This window comes from Salmo salar, chromosome 03 (genome assembly GCF_965601325.2).
Source record: "Salmo salar chromosome 03, fSalSal1, whole genome shotgun sequence".
Taxonomy (NCBI): domain Eukaryota; kingdom Metazoa; phylum Chordata; class Actinopteri; order Salmoniformes; family Salmonidae; genus Salmo; species Salmo salar.
This window is the reverse complement of record NC_138293.1, coordinates 47,618,969-47,635,000: the sequence shown is the minus strand read 5'-3', so window position 1 is coordinate 47,635,000 and position 16,032 is coordinate 47,618,969. Positions and strand designations below refer to the sequence as shown.

The 16,032-nt window shown below is 42.7% G+C and overlaps 1 protein-coding gene across 6 annotated transcripts in view; it reads left to right on the top strand.

Moving 5' to 3' along the window:
- LOC100196681 (far upstream element-binding protein 3) overlaps positions 1 to 16,032 on the top strand; it is a 131,014-nt gene that overhangs the window by 94,109 nt on the left and 20,873 nt on the right. For 3 of the 6 annotated variants that reach the window (XM_014191994.3, XM_014191993.3, XM_014191991.3), the window contains one exon: positions 6,918 to 8,619. The exons of the other annotated variants lie outside the window; for them this stretch is intronic. In XM_014191994.3, the coding sequence (XP_014047469.1) occupies positions 6,918 to 6,946 (29 nt within the window). In that variant the 3' untranslated portion in view covers positions 6,947 to 8,619. Of the gene's footprint in view, positions 1 to 6,917; positions 8,620 to 16,032 lie in introns of those variants that run through there. 6 annotated transcript variants of the gene reach the window in all.

Sequence of the window (16,032 nt, the reverse complement as noted above, 5' to 3'; positions counted from 1 at the left end):
GGCAACAGGGACTATGGTGGTCTGTTTGAAACATGTAGGTATTACAGACTCGGTCAGGGGGAGGTTGAAAATGTCAGTGAAGACATTAGCCAGTTGATCTGCGCATGCTTTGACTACATGTCCTGGTAATCCGTCTTGCCCGTGGTTTTGTGATTGTTGACCTGTTTAACCTCTTACATCTAGACGTTCCGCTAGCGGAACACCTGCTCCATTATCCAATGATGGGCGTGGCGCGAAATACAAACTCCTCTAAAATACAGAAACTTCCATTTTTCAAACATATGACTATTTCACAGCATTTTAAAGATAAGACTCTCCTTTATCTATATTTATTTATTAGATTATGTCAGCAGAGTACCAAGCCAGAAATAATCAGACACCCATTTTTCAAGCTAGCATATAATGTCACAAAAACCTAGAAGACAGCTAAATGCAACACTAACCTTTGATGATCTTCATCAGATGACAACCCTAGGACATTATGTTATACAATACATGCATGTTTTGTTCAATCAAGTTCATATTTATATCAAAAACCAGCTTTTTACATTAGCATGTGACGTTCAGAACTAGCATACCCCCCGCAAACTTCCGGGGAATTCGCTAACATTTTACTAAATTACTCACGATAAACGTTCACAAAAAGCATAACAATTATTTTAAGAATTATAGATACAGACCTCCTCTATGCACTCGATATGTCCGATTTTAAAATAGCTTTTTGGTGAAAGCACATTTTGCAATATTCTAAGTACATAGCCCAGGCATCACGGGCTCGCTATTTAGACACCCGGCAAGTTTAGCACTCACCATAATCATATTTACTATTATAAAAGTTTGATTACCTTTTGTTGTCTTCGTCAGAATGCACACCCAGGACTGCTACTTCAATAACAAATGTTGGTTTGGTCCAAAATAATCCATCGTTATATCCGAATAGCGGCGTTTTGTTCGTGCGTCCCAGACACTATCTGAAATGGTAACTCAGGGTCGCGCGCGTGGCGCAATTCGTGACAAAAAAAATCTAAATATTCCATTACCGTACTTCGAAGCATGTCAACCGCTGTTTAAAATCCATTTTTATGCCATTTTTCTCGTAAAAAAAGCGATAATATTCCGACCGGGAATCTCCTTTTAGCTAAACAGAGGAAAGAAAACAAAGCATTCGGTCGACGCGGGCACGAGCCTGAGTCTCACAGTACTGTAACCAGCCACTACCCAAACACGCTACTTTGTTTCAGCCAGAGCCTGCAAAGCCACGATTCAGCTTTTTACCGCCTTCTGAGACCCTATGGCAGCCGTAGGAAGTGTCACGGGACAGCTAAGATCCTCACTCTTCAATAAACAGAGACAAGAAGAACGACACCTTGTCAGACAGGCCACTTCCTGCCTGAAACCTTGTCAGGTTTTTGCCTGCCAAATGAGTTCTGTTATACTCACAGACACCATTCAAACAGTTTTAGAAACTTTAGGGTGTTTTCTATCCATATGTAATAAGTATATGCATATTCTAGTTACTGGGTAGGAGTGGTAACCAGATTAAATCGGGCACGTTTTTTATCCAGCCGTGAAAATACTGCCCCCTAGCCATAACAGGTTAAAGGTCTTGCTCACATCGGCTACGGAGAGCTTGATCACACAGTCGTCTGGAACAGCTGGTGCTCTCATGCATGCTTCAGTGTTGCTTGCCTCAAAGCGAGTATAACATGCATTTAGCTTGTCTGGAAGGCTCGCGTCACTGGGCAGCTCGTGGCTGGGTTTCTCTTTGTAGTCCGTAATAGTTTTCAAGCCCCACCTCATCCGATGAACGTCAGAGCCGGTGTAGTAGGATTCAATCTTAGTCCTGTATTGATGCTTTGCCTGTTTGATGGTTCGTCTGAGGGCATACCGGGATTTCTTATTAGCGTCCGGATGAATGTCTCGCTCCTTGAAAGCGGCAGCTCTAGCCTTTATCTAGGTGTGGATGTTGCCTGTAATCCATGGCTTCTGGTTGGGAAATGTACGTACTGTCACTGTGGGGACGACGTCGTCAATACATTTATTGATGTAGGCAGTGACTGAGGTGGTATACTCCTCAATGCCATTGGATGAATACCGGAACATTTTCCAGTCTGTGTTAGCAAAACAGTCCTGTAGCATCCGAGTCATCTGACCACTTCCGTATTGAGCGAGTCACTGGTACTTCCTGCTTTAGTTTTTACTTGTAAGCAGCAATCAGGAGGATAGAATTATAGTCAGATTTGCCAAATGGAGGGTGAGGGAGAGCTTTGTATACTTCTCTGTGTGTGGAGTAAAGGTGGTCTAGAGTTGAATTTCTTCATCTGGTTGCACATGTGACATGCTGGTAGAAATTTGGTTAAACAAATTTAAGTTTGCCTGCATTAAATTCCCCTGCCACTAGGAGCACCTCTTCTGGATGAGCATTTTCTTGTTTGCTTATGGCCTTATGCAGCTTGTTGAGTGCGGTCTTAGTGCCAGCATCGGTTTGTGGTGGTAAGTAGACAGCTGCGAGTAATATAGATGTGACCTCTCTTGGTAGATAGTGTTGTCTACAGCTTATCATGAGCTATTCTACCACAGGCGAACAATAACTTGAGACTTTAATATTTGATATCGTGCACCAGCTGTTATTGACAGTCACACACCCCCGCCCTTCATCTTACCAGACGTAGCAGCTCTGTCCTGTCGAAACATGGAGAAGCAAGCCAGCTCTATATTATCCGAGTTGTTGTTCAGCCAAGTCTTCGTGAAACATAAGATATTCGTTTTTAATGTCCCGTTGGTAGGATGTCTTAATCGTAGATCGTCCCATTTGTTTTCCACTGATTGCACGTTGGCCAGTAATACAGAGGGTAGTGGTGGTTTACTCACTTGCCAACAAATTCTCACAAGGCACCCAGACCTCCACCCCCTGCATTTCCTTCTTTTCTTCACGCGAATGGCGGGGGTTTGGGCTTGGTCTCCGGGAAGCAGTATATCCTTCACGTCGGACTTGTTAAAGAAAAATATCTTCGTCCAGTTTGAGGTGAGTAATCGCTGTTCTGATGTCCAGAAGCTCTTTTCGGTCATAAGAGACGGTAGAAGCAACATTATGTACAAAATGAGTTACAAACCATGCGAAACAACGAACAAATAGCACTGTTGGTTAGGAGTCCGTAAAACGCAGTCATCCCCTCCGGCGCCATTATCTAGTGTTGGAGTCATGCGTGGCCACGCAGTCGTGGGTGAACAGGAGGGGACTAAGCACACACCACTGTGGGGCCCCTGTGTTGAGGGTCAGCATGGCGGAGGTGATGTTGCCTACTCTCACCACCCTGGGGTCGACCTGTCAGGAAGTCCAGGATCCAGTTGCAGAGGGAGGTGTTCAGACCCAGAGTCGTAATCTGGTGACGAGCTTGGAGGGGACAATGGTTTTGAACGCTGATCTGTGGTCAATGAAGAGCATTCTCTTATAGGTATTCCTCTTATCTAGGTGGGTGAGTGTGGAGAGCAATTGATATTGCGTCATCTATGGATCTGTTGGGTTGGTATGCAAATTGGAGTGTGTCTCGGATGGTGGAGTTAATGTGTGCCATAATGTGTGCCATAATCAGGTTCTCAAAGGACTTCCTGATTTCAGAAATGAGTGCAACAGGGTGGTTGTGGCATAAAGCCTTAGAGTTCTTAGTGACAGGAATGATGCTGGTCATCTTAAAATTTGGGGATTACAGACTGGGACAAGGAGAGGTTGAAAGTACCGTGAATATGCCTGCCAGCTTTTCTGTGTATGCTCTGAGAAAGTGCCCTGGAATACCATAGGGCCCCCGCGTTCTTGCGGGTGTTGACCTGATTAAATTACTTTTTCACGTTGACCTCGGAAAGCGAGATCCTTATCTTCTGGGTCGATGACGGCCATCACACCTGGCACTATTTTGTTGAAACAAAGAACTTTCTTCTGAAACTTGTCAGTCTATTCTTGCTCTGAGAAATGAAGGCTATTCCATGCAAGAACAGGCTCTAACCAGAATAGAAAGAGGAGTGGGAGGCCCCGCTGCACAACTGAGCAAGAGGACAAGTACATTAGAGTGTCTAGTTTAAAAACAGACGCCTCACAAGTCCTCAAATGGCAGCTTCATTAAATAGTACCCGCAAAACACCAGTCTCAACGTCAACAGTGAAGAGGCGACTCCGGTATGCTGGCCTTCGGGGCAGAGTTCCTCTGTCCAGTGTCTGTTCTTTTGCCCATCTTAATCTTTGCTTTTTATTGGCCAGTCTGAGATATGGCTTTTTCTTTGCAACTCTGCCTAGAAGTCCAGCATCCCAGAGTCGCCTCTTCACTGTTGAGATTGAGACTGATGTTTTGCGGGTACTATTTAATGAAGCTGCCATTTGAGGACTTGTTTTTAAACTACCGTAAATTCCGGACTATAAGCCGCAACTTATTTCCCACGCTTTGAACCTCGCGGCTTAAACAATGACGCGGCTAATATATGGATTTTTTCCGTTTCAAATGTTTTTTAGTTTTTTTTTTAAACCCACATTCTGTGACGTGCTCAGTTTTTTTGGCGGCATGAAGCTTTCATTAGACCAATGAAATTGCCGTACGGGTTAAGGTCAAAGAACTTTTTTGTTTACTGTTTAGATTAAATCGAGCGCTCTCAAACTTCCTATCATTCTGATTATGGTAGTCATTTTGTCACCCTCATCATGGCAAAGACACAGAGAAATGCATATGATGCAGCTTTCAAGTTGAATGAGATTGATCTGGCTGTTGGAAAAGGAAATAGAGCTGCTGCACGGGAGCTTGGTCTTAATGAGTCGATGATAAGACGTTGGAAACAGCAGCGTGAGGAATTGAAAACTAAAGCTTACTGCAAATTTTTTATTTTTTGTTACAAGCCGTGTTTCGTTAAAGCCTATTTATTTTTGTTACAAGCCGTGTTCCATTAAAGCCTGTGTACAGTTCATTTGTTTCAATGTACCGGTAGGCACCTGCGGCTTATAGACATGTGCGGCTTATTTATGTTAAAAAAAAAAAAAAAACGATTTAATTCAGTGGGTGCGGCTTATATTCAAGTGCGCTTAATAGTCCGGAAATTACGGTAGGTATTGCCAGCCTAATCTCGGGAGTTGATAGGCTTGAAGTCATAAACAGCGTTGTGCTTCAAGCATTGCTAAGAGCTGCTGGCAAATGCAGTAAAGTGCTGTTTGAATGAATGCTTATGAGTCTGCTGCTGCCTACCACTGCTCAGTCAGACTGCTATATCAAATATCAAATCATAGACTATAATATAATAAACACACAGAAATACGAGTCTTTGGTCATTAATATGGTCAAATCCGGAAACTATCATTTCAAAAAACAAAACGTTTATTCTTTCAGTGAAATAGAGAACTGTTCCGTATTTTAGCTAACGGGTGGCATCCCTAAGTCTAAATATTTCTGTTACATTGTACAACCTTCAATGTTATGTCATAATAATGTAAAATTCTGGCAAATTAATTACGGCCTTTGTTAGGAAGAAATGGTCTTCCCACAGTTCTCAATGAGCCAGGTGGCCCAAACTGCTGCATATACCCTGACTCTGCTTGCACTGAACACAAGAGAAGTGCCACAATTTCCCTAGTTATTATTGCCTGCTAACATGAATTTATTTTAACTACATATGCTGGTTTAAAAATATATACTTGTGTATTGATTTTAAGAAAGGCATTGATGTTTATGGTTAGGTACATTTGTGCAACGATTGTGCTTTTTTGCAAATGCGCTTTTGTTAAATCATCACTCATTTGGCGGAGTTGAAGTAGGCTGTGATTCGATGATAAATTAACAGGCACCGCATTGATTATATGCAACGCAGAACAAGCTAGTTAACCTAGTAATATCATCAACCATATGTAGTTAACTAGTGTTTATGTGAAGATTGATAGTTTTTTTTATAAGATAAGTTTAATACTAGCTAGCAACTTACCTTGGCTCCTTGCAGCCACAAGGTCCTTTTGAAGCTGCACGCGTGTAACAGGTGGTCAGCCTGCCACGCAGTCTCCTCCTGGATTGCAATGTAATCGGCCATAGTCGGCTTCCAAAAATGCCGATTACCGATAGTTACGAAACCTTGAAATCGGCCCTAATTAATCGGCCATGCCGATTAATCGGTCGACCTCTAATTTTAATGGACAAAAAAAATTGCTTTTATTCCAAAACAAGGACATTTCTAGGTGACCCCAAACTTTTGAACGGTAGTGTAGGTTTTCTTGATTGTTTATGGCTTTGTACAGTTCGTTAAGTGCAAGCTTGTTATTTCTCTTATCCTGAGGTGGAATGTATACAACAATCACGATAAGAGCTGAAAACTCCCTCGGGAGGTAGAAGGGTCGGCATTTGACCATCAGGTATTCCAAGACCGGTGAACAGTGGGTCGACACTTCCACCGCCCTGGAGTTAGCACACCACTTGGAGTTGATGTGGAGGGAAACCCCTCCCCGCCTCGATTTCCCCGACTCCACTGTCCTGTCCACCCTGTGAATGGAGAATCCATTGAGTTGGATAGCCATGGGGGTATCTTGTCCGAGAACCATGTTTCAGAAAAGCAAAGAATATTGCAGTTTCGAGAGTCCCGTTGTTAGCAAATCCACAATCGGCGGTCATCCATCTTATTGTCGAGTGACTGTACATTCGCCAGTAGAATGGAGGGAAGAGGTGGCCGGTTTTCCTTTTTTGCCTTAATATCGCCAGGACCCCCCCCCCTTACCTCTGTAATGCCAGCGTTTTCCTCTTGGGTAGCATGAAAATTGGGTCGGAGTACTTTCTGAAGGCACTGTATATGTTAAAGCCAAGTCTTGAAAAGTTTACAGGCATGTGTGTATTGGTGTGTGCTGTTGCATGAATGAATGCATGGTAAACTACATAACATTTTCCTCTTTGTAATATCTTTCAGGAGCATTAGAATGGACGCCCATCTTATGAAGATTTTGGAATCATTGAGATGATGAAAACAGAACTATTAACAGTACTATTGAGGTTTCTAAAGTATATTTTCAACACTTTGCGGCTTACCTTTCCTTTTTGTAATGCACTAGCTATAGAATAACAAAAAATATTTAACGAAAATCTATATTTCTTTTCTTTCTTTTTTTTTCTTATTTTATTTTATTTTTTTACCTAAAAACTGATATTTTACTGGGCAATTTGGAATACCCTCTGGTCTTGAGAATATAACATTTTTTTTTTTGATCAAACTTGAACTTAAAATGTATCGGTGTGGCTTTGAACAAAATGCAGTATAATCAATTTTGTCCAGTTTTAGCAATAAAATGGTATTGGCTTAGCAGTCTTGAGTATTGAGTATAATGACAGTTTTGTTTTTGTGAACTATGTTTTAAGCATGTGTTTGTGCTTGTGTTGATTTGTGTTTTTACCTAGAATTTTTTTGTTGTTGAGAGATTGAAATGTAATGTATTATTGTTGGAAAAAGGTTTTCTTTTGTACTAAATTCCTGGTATGGTGTCTAATTTCTTATTTAATCCTGTTATTCTTCTGTGTTATTGTTTTGTTTTCTGTTCAGGGAGGTGCAATATCTCATTTCGGTTTGCAGACAAATATGTTGACAAATGAGTTCTTATTCCTACATTAGAAATCTTAGGTTTAAGCCTAAGTGTAATAAATGCTTGTCAAAATGATCTGTTAGAGAGTGGGGTTATTATTATGAGTTTGATTTAATCTTGTTATGTATGTATCCTTATGTACATGGGTATTTAAGTATATTTGTTGAATAAGGATTGTTTGTGTAGTTTTCACATGGATGCTCTCCCAGTTTTCTGTAGTCACTGCTCAAATATGGTAAATATGTTTCGAAATTTGATGTTGCATCTCTCACCAAGTGCAAATATAAACCCAGTATACGCTCTGTGCTCAAGACTGCTAAGCCTTTCTTTCATTCTACCTGTTAAAAATATTTGTTTTTGTATGGCAAATGTAAGTGTGTACCCCCCTAGCTTCCACAATATCCCAACCAGAACACTCTGTTACTCGCTAACATGATTGTTTTTGTGTAAGCAAGAATGTATGCTATGATTTGTTACATGATTACTGTCTCTACTATATTTTCTAATGACAAGGCATACTGTATCCTCTGATTTTGTTTTGGAATTTTTTTCTCATATGCACAGCTAACGATGTATTTAAAAGTAGAGTCATTTTTTTGTTCCTGGGGCAGTTGATACCATTTGGGCTATTGTAAAGCACATTCCTGTTTTGAAATGTTTGCTGCCTTTTCAATGGCAAATTAGCTTAACTGCAGAGTTACCCAGAGAGCCATATCACTGGACTAACAAATTCATTGTTCTGTAGCATAGTGTGATTTAGATACCTTAAGTGTAAAGTTTTATATGCCATAAACATGAATAGAGGCAATATATATTCTCACTAGTTTATTTCTATGCTTTCTTTACTCTTTGACTCAAAGTAATTTGCCACAATTGCTTTTGTGGTGAAAATATAGAATCTTTATTTTTGTACTGTTAAAAAGTTAACTGCACCGGTATGAAGTATAATGATTTGTCAATCTCCCTACCAGTTTTCTTTGTTGCTGTGTATCCTGCTTCAATTAAATCTAAACTCCAAGATTGAGTATGAATTTACCTGTTCTTTCAGAAGCATTATTTTTAATCTGATCCTATTTAATTTTTTCAAGATATGAAATGACATGATGTGGACAGCAAATGTAATGACTAGGTTTCTGCCAGAAAAGAAGCATAAGTGTTATGTGTTTACAAGTCTATTGTTTTTAATTTAATCCATTAGCAAAATGCAATCCCTCATTCGCTCACTCGTGCATTAAAACACATTAGCAAAAAAAGTTGTAGAAGTCTGTCAAATTGCGGCCTTGCCCCAGATGATCATGTGTTTCAAAAGAGAATGGTGTATCCCAAATGCCAGCCTATTTCCTACATAGTGCACTACTTTTGACCATAGGGCTCTGGTCCAAAGTAGTGCACTCAGGGCCGACCCTGGGCTTAAGCGACATAAGCCGACGCTTAGGGCCCCCGGTCACTAGGGCCCCCCCCCCCCAAAAAAAACATAGTGCCTTCAGAAAGTGTTCATACCCCTTGACTTATTCCACATTTTGTTGTTACAGCCTGAATTCAAAATTGATTCAATGGATTTTTTTGCACCCATCTACACACAATACTCTATAATGACTAAGTGAACACATGGTTTTGTTGCTTATTTATTTGGAAATGAAATGCAGAAATATCTCATTTACATAAGTATTCACACCCCAGAGTCAGTACACTTTTGGCAGCAATTACAGCTGTGAGTCTTTATGGGTAAGTCTCTCTAAGAGCTTTCCACACCTGGATTGTGCAACATTTGTTTTTTTAAGAAAAGAAAAAAAATGTATGTATTCTTCAAGCTTTGATCATTGCTAGACAATCATTTTCAGGTCTTTCCATAGATTTTCAAGTAGATTTAAGTGAAAACTGTAACATTCACTGTCTTGGTAAACAACTCCAGTGTAGATTTGGCCAATGTTTTAGATTTTTTTTTTTTTTCACCTTTATTTAACCAGGTAGGCCAGTTGAACAAGTTCTCATTTACAACTGCGACCTGGCCAAGATAAAGCAAAGTAGTGTGACAAAAACAACAATTGGCCACATCGGATAAACGAACGTACAGTCAATAACACAATAGAAAATCTATGTACAGTATGTGCAAATGTAGTAAGATTAGGGAGGTAAGGTAATAAATAGGCCATAGTGGCAAAATAATTACAATTTAGAATTAACACTGGAGTGATAGATGTGCAGATGATGATGTGCAAGTAGAGATACTGGGGTGCAAAAGAGCAACAAAATAATAACTATGGGGATGAGGTAGTTGGGTGGGATATTTACAGGTGGGCTGTGTACCGATCGGTAAGCTGCTCTGACAGCTGATGCTTAAAGTTAGTGATGGAGATATGAGTCCAGCTTCAGTGATTTTTGCAATTCGTTCCAGTCATGGCAGCAGAGACCAGTGAAATATACCTGCTGGAGCGCGTGCTACTGGTGGGTGTTGCTATGGTGACCAGTAATCTGAGATAAGGCGGGGCTTTACCTAGCAAAGACTTATATGTCCTGGAGCCAGTGGGTTTGGTGACGAATATGTACCGAGGGCCAGCCAACGAGAGCATACAGGTCGCAGTGGTGGGTAGTATATGGGGCTTTGGTGACAAAACGGATGGCACTGTGATAGACTGCGTCCAGTTTGCTGGATGTAGTCTGGAGGCTATTTTGTAAATGACATCGCCAAAGTCGAGGATCAGTAGGATAGTTAGTTTTACAAGGGTATGTTTACATTTACATTTTAGTCATTTAGCAGACGCTCTTATCCAGAGCGACTTACAGTAGTGAATGCATATATTTCATTTTTTTTTCTCCGTACTGGTCCCCCGTGGGAATTGAACCCACAACCCTGGTGTTGCAAACACCATGCTCTACCAACTGAGCCATACGGGACCATGTTTGGCAGCATGAGTGAAGGAGGCTTTGTTGCGAAATAGGAAGCAGATTCTAGATTTAATTTTGGATTGTAGATGCTTAATGTGAGTCTGGAAGGAGAGTTTACAGTCTAACCAGACACCTAGGTATTTGTAGTTGTCCACATATTCTAAGTCAGAACCGTCCAGAGTAGTGATGCTAGTCGGGCGGGCGGGTGCGGGTAGCAATCGGTTGAAGAGCATGCATTTAGTTTTACTAGCATTTAAGAGCAGTTGGAGGCCACGGAAGGAGTTGTATGACATTGAAACTCGTTTGGAGATTTGTTAACATAGTGTCCAAAGAAGGGCCAGATGTATACAGAATGGTGTCGTCTGCGTGGAGGTGGATCAGAGAATCACCAGCAGCAAGAGGGATATCATTGATGTATGCAGAGAAAAGAGTCGGCCCAACAATTGAACCGTGTAGCACCCCCATAGAGACTGCCAGAGGTCCGGACAACAGGCCCTCCAATTTGACACACTGAACTCTGTCTGAGAAGCAGTTAGTGAACCAGGCGAGGCAATCATTTGAGAAACCAAGGCTGTTGAGTCTGCCAATAAGAATGCGGTGATTGACAGAGTCGAAAGCCTTTGCCAGGTCGAGGAAGACGGCTGCACAGTACTGTCTTTTATCGATGGCGGTTATAATATCGTTTAGGACCTTGAGTGTGGTTGAGGTGCACCCATGACCAGCTCGGAAACCAGGTTGCATAGCGGAGAAGGTACGGTGAGATTCGAAATGGTCGGTGATCTGTTTGTTAACTTGGCTTTCGAAGACTTTAGAAAGGCAGGGCAGGATGGATATAGGTCTGTAAGATTTTGGGTCTAGAGTGTCTCCCCCTTTGAAGAGAGGGATGACCGTGGCAGCTTTCCAATCTTTAGGGATCTCAAACGATACAAAAGAGAGGTTGACAGGCTAGTAATAGGGGTTGCAACAATTTTGGCAGATCATTTTAGAAAGAGGTTCCAGATTGTCTAGCTGTTATTGTCCTGCTGAAAGGTTAATTTGTGCCTGGTGCCTGGTGGAAAGTAGACTGAGCCAGGATGCCTTTTTTAGGAAGGACGCATGTGTCTTAATAAACACTATTACACACAGAGTGAGTCCATGCAACGAAGGGGTTGAATACTTGCTGACTCAAGACATTTCAGCATAAAATTGTTCATTAATTTCAAATGGTGTTCAATGGAATTGAGGTCAGGGCTTTGTGCAGGCCAGTCAAGTTCTTCCACAACGATCTAGACAAACCATTTCTGTATCGACCGCGTTTTGTGCAAGTGGGCACTGTCATGCTGAAACTGGAGATGGCATTCCTCAAACGGAAGCACAGAATCGTCTAGAATGTCATTGTATGCTGTATTACATTTTCCCTTTACTGGAACTAAGGAGCATAGCCTGAACCATGAAAAACAGCCCCAGACCATTATTCCTCCTCCACCAAACTTTACAGTTAGCACTATGCATTTGGGCATGTAGCGTTTTCCTGGTATCTGCCAAACCCAGATTCATCACTTCAGAGAACGGTGAGCTTTACACCACTCCAGCAGACGCTTGGCATTGCGCGTGGTCATCTTATGCTTGTGTGTGGCTGTTTGGCCGTGTGCACCCATTTCATGTAGCTCCCAATGAACAGTTCTTGTGCAGACGTTGCTTCCAGAGGTAGTTTGGAACTCGGTAGTGAGTGTTGCAACTGAGGATAGACTATTTTTACAAGCTTCAGCGGTCTCTTTCTGTGAGTTTGTATGGCCTACCACTTCTCGGCTGAGCTGTTGTTGCACCAGAGGTTTCCACTTCACAACAACAGCACTTACAGTTGACCGGGGCAGCTCTCGCAGGGCAGAAATGTGATAAACTGACTTGTTGGAAAGTTGGCATCCTATCCAATTTGAAAGTCACTGAGCTCTTCAGTAACGCTATTCTACTGCCAATGTGTGTCTATGAACATTGCATGGCTGGGTGCTCTATTTTATACACCTGTCAGCAATGAGTGTGGCTCGTGGCAGCCGAATCCACTAATTTGAAGGGGTGTCCATATACTTTTGTGTATATACAGTGCATTCGGAAAGAATTCAGACCCATTGACTTTTTTCCCACAATTCATAATGACAAAGCAAAAACTGTTTTTTAGAAATACATTATTCACATAAGTATTCAAACCCTTTGCTATGAGACTGAAAATTGAGCTGAAGTGCATCTTGTTTCCTTTGATCATCCTTGAGATGTTTCTACAACTTGATTGGAGTCCACCTGTGGTAAATTCAATTGATTGGACATGATTTGAAAATGCACACACCTATCTATATAAGGTACCACAGTGGCCAGACGGAAGCCACTCCTCAGGAAAAGGCACATGACAGCCCATTTGGAATTTGCCAATACGCACATAAAGGACTCAGACCATGAGAAACAAGATTGAACTGTTTGACCTGAATGCCAAGCGTCACGTCTGGAGGAAATTAGGCACGATCCCTATGGTGAAGCATGGTGGTGGCAGCATCATGCTATGGGGATGTTTTTCAGCGGCAGGGACTGGAAGACTAGTCAGGATCGAGGGAAAGATGAACGGAGCAAAGTACAGATAGTTTGTTGATTAAACCTGCACCAGAGCGCTCAGGACCTCAGACTGGGGCGAAGGTTCACCTTCCAACAGGACAACGACCATAAGTGCACAGCGAAGACAACGCTGGAGTGGCTTCGGGACAAGTCTCTAAATATTCTTGATTGGCCCAGCCAGAGCCCGGACTTGAACCCGATCTAACATCTCTGGAGAGACCTGAAAATAGCTGTGCAGTGGCGCTCCCCATCCAACCTGATAGAGCTTGAGAGGATCTGCAGAGAAGGGGAGAATCTCCCCAAATAAAGGTGTGCCAAGCTTGTAATGTCATACCCAAGAGAACTCAAGGCTATAATCGCTGCCAAAGGTGCTTCAACAAAGTACTGATTTTAAATGGTCTGAGTACTTATGTAAATGTTATATTTCAGTTTAACGAAATATAATGTGGAAAAAGTTAAGGGGTCAGAATACTTTGCGAATGCACTGTTTAGTAATCATGACCGAATTACCGACCGTGCATGAAGGACACGTGCCCCAATTTATTTTGTTACTCAGATACAATATTGTCCTGGCAAAATGTGTAGAATTCCAGGAAAATAGTTATTTATAAAAAAAAAATGTTTACTCATTTAGAAAATGCTCCAGAGCGACTTAGTGCTTTCATCTATGAATGGCTGGTTGGGACAACCACATATCACAGGTATAGAAAATACATGTTTCCTCATTAAAGTAGCTATCATTAGAGTCAGCTCTAGAAAAGGGAGGTCAAGTGCTAGTTCATAATTTACATTTTTGGGGGGGGGGGGTTGAGGTGAAGAGCAGGATTATTTAAGATACTGTTTGAAGAGGTAGGGTTTCAGATGTCTTTGGAAGATGGGCAGGGACTCTGCTGTCCTAGTTTCAGGAGAAAGCTGGTTCCACCTTTGGGGTGCCAGGACAGAGAAGAGCTTGGACTGGGCTGAGCGGGTGCTGCCCTCTCGTAGGGGTGGGAGGGCCAAGAGACCTGAGGTGGCAGAACGGAGTGCTTGTGTAGGGTTTGAGCATAGCCTGAAGGTAGGGAGGGACAGTTCCTCTTGCTGTTCTGTAGATAAACACCATGGTGTAGAAGCACGGTGGCTAGGAAAAACTCCCTAGAAAGGCCAAAACCTAGGAAGAAACCTAGAGAGGAACCAGGCTATGAGGGGTGGCCAGTCCTCTTCTGGCTGTGCCGGGTGGAGATTATAACAGCACATGGCCTAGATGTTCAAATGTTCATAAATGACCAGCATTGTCAAATAATAATAATCATAGTAGTTGTCGAGGGTGCAACAAGTCAGTAACACAAGAGTAAGTGTCAGTTGGCTTTTTCATAGCCGATCTTTGAGAGTATCTCTACCGCTCCTGCTGTCTCTAGAGAGTTGAAAACAGCAGGTCTGGGACAGGTAGCACGTCCGTTGAATAGGTCAGGGTTCCAGCAGGTCTGGGACAACAGGTCTGGGACAGGTAGCACGTCCGGTGAACAGGTCAGGGTTCCATAGCTGCAGGCAGAACAGTTGGAACTGGAGCAGCAGCACGGCCAGGTGAACTGGGGACAGCAAGGAGTCATCAAGCCAGGTAGTCCTGAGGCATGGTCCTAGTGCTCAGGTCCTCCGAGAGAGAGAGAGAGAGAGAAAGAAAGAAAGAAAGAAAGAGAGAATTAGAGAGAGCATATTTAAATTCACACAGGACACCGGAAAAGACAAGAGAAATACTCCAGATGTGACAGTCTGACCCTAGCCCCCCGACACATAAACTACTGCAGCATAAATACTGGAGGCTGAGACAGGAGGGGTCAGGAGACACTGTGGCCCCATCGGATGAAACCCCCGGACAGGGCCAAACAGGTAGGATATAAACCCACCCACTTTGCCAAAGCACAGCCTCCACACCACTGGAGGGATATCTCCAACCACCAACATACCATCCCGGGACAAGGCCGAGTATAGCCCACAAAGATCTCCGCCACGGCACAGCCCAAGGGGGGGCCAACCCAGACAGGAAGACCACGTCAGTGACTCAACCCACTCAAGTGACGCACCCCTCCCAGGGACGGCATGGAAGAACACCAGTAAGCCAGTGACTCAGCCCCCGTAATAGGGGTAGAGGCAGAGAATCCCAGTGGAAAGAGGGGAAACCGGCCAGGCAGAGACAGCAAGGGCGGTTCGTTGCTCCAGCCTTTCCGTTCACCTTCACACCCCTGGGCCAGACTACACTTAATCATAGGACCTACTGAAGAAATATGTCTTCAGTAAAGACTTAAAGGTTGAGACTGAGTCTGCGTCTCTCACATGGGTAGGCAGACTATTCCATAAAAATGGAGCTCTATAGGAGAAAGCCCTGCCTCCAGCTGTTTGCTTAGAAATTCTAGGAACAATTAGGAGGCCCGCGTCTTGTGACCATAGCGTACGTGTAGGTATGGACGGCAGGACCAAATCGGAAAGATAGGTAGGAGCAAGCCCATGTAATGCTTTGTAGGTTAGCAGTAAAACCTTGAAATCAGCCCTTGCCTTAACAGGAAGCCAGTGTCGGGAGGCTAGCACTGGAGTAATATGATAACATTTTTTGGTTCTCGTCAGGATTCTAGCAGCCGTATTTAGCACTAACTGAAGTTTATTTAGTGCTTTATCTGGGTAGTCGGAAAGTAGAGCATTGCAGTAGTCCAACCTAGAAGTAACAAAGGCATGGATTAATTTTTCTGCGTCATTTCTGGACAGAAAGTTTCTGGTTTTTGCAATGTTACGTAGATGGAAAAAAGCTGTCCTTGAAACAGTCTTGATATGTTCTTCAAAAGAGAGATCAGGGTCCAGAATAACGCCGAGGTCCTTCACAGTTTTATTTGAGACGACTGTACAACCATCCAGATTAATTGTCAGATTCAACAGAAGATCTCTTTGTTTCTTGGGACCTAGAACAAGCATCTCTGTTTTGTCCGAGTTTAAGAGTAGAGGGCAATTTTGGGGCTT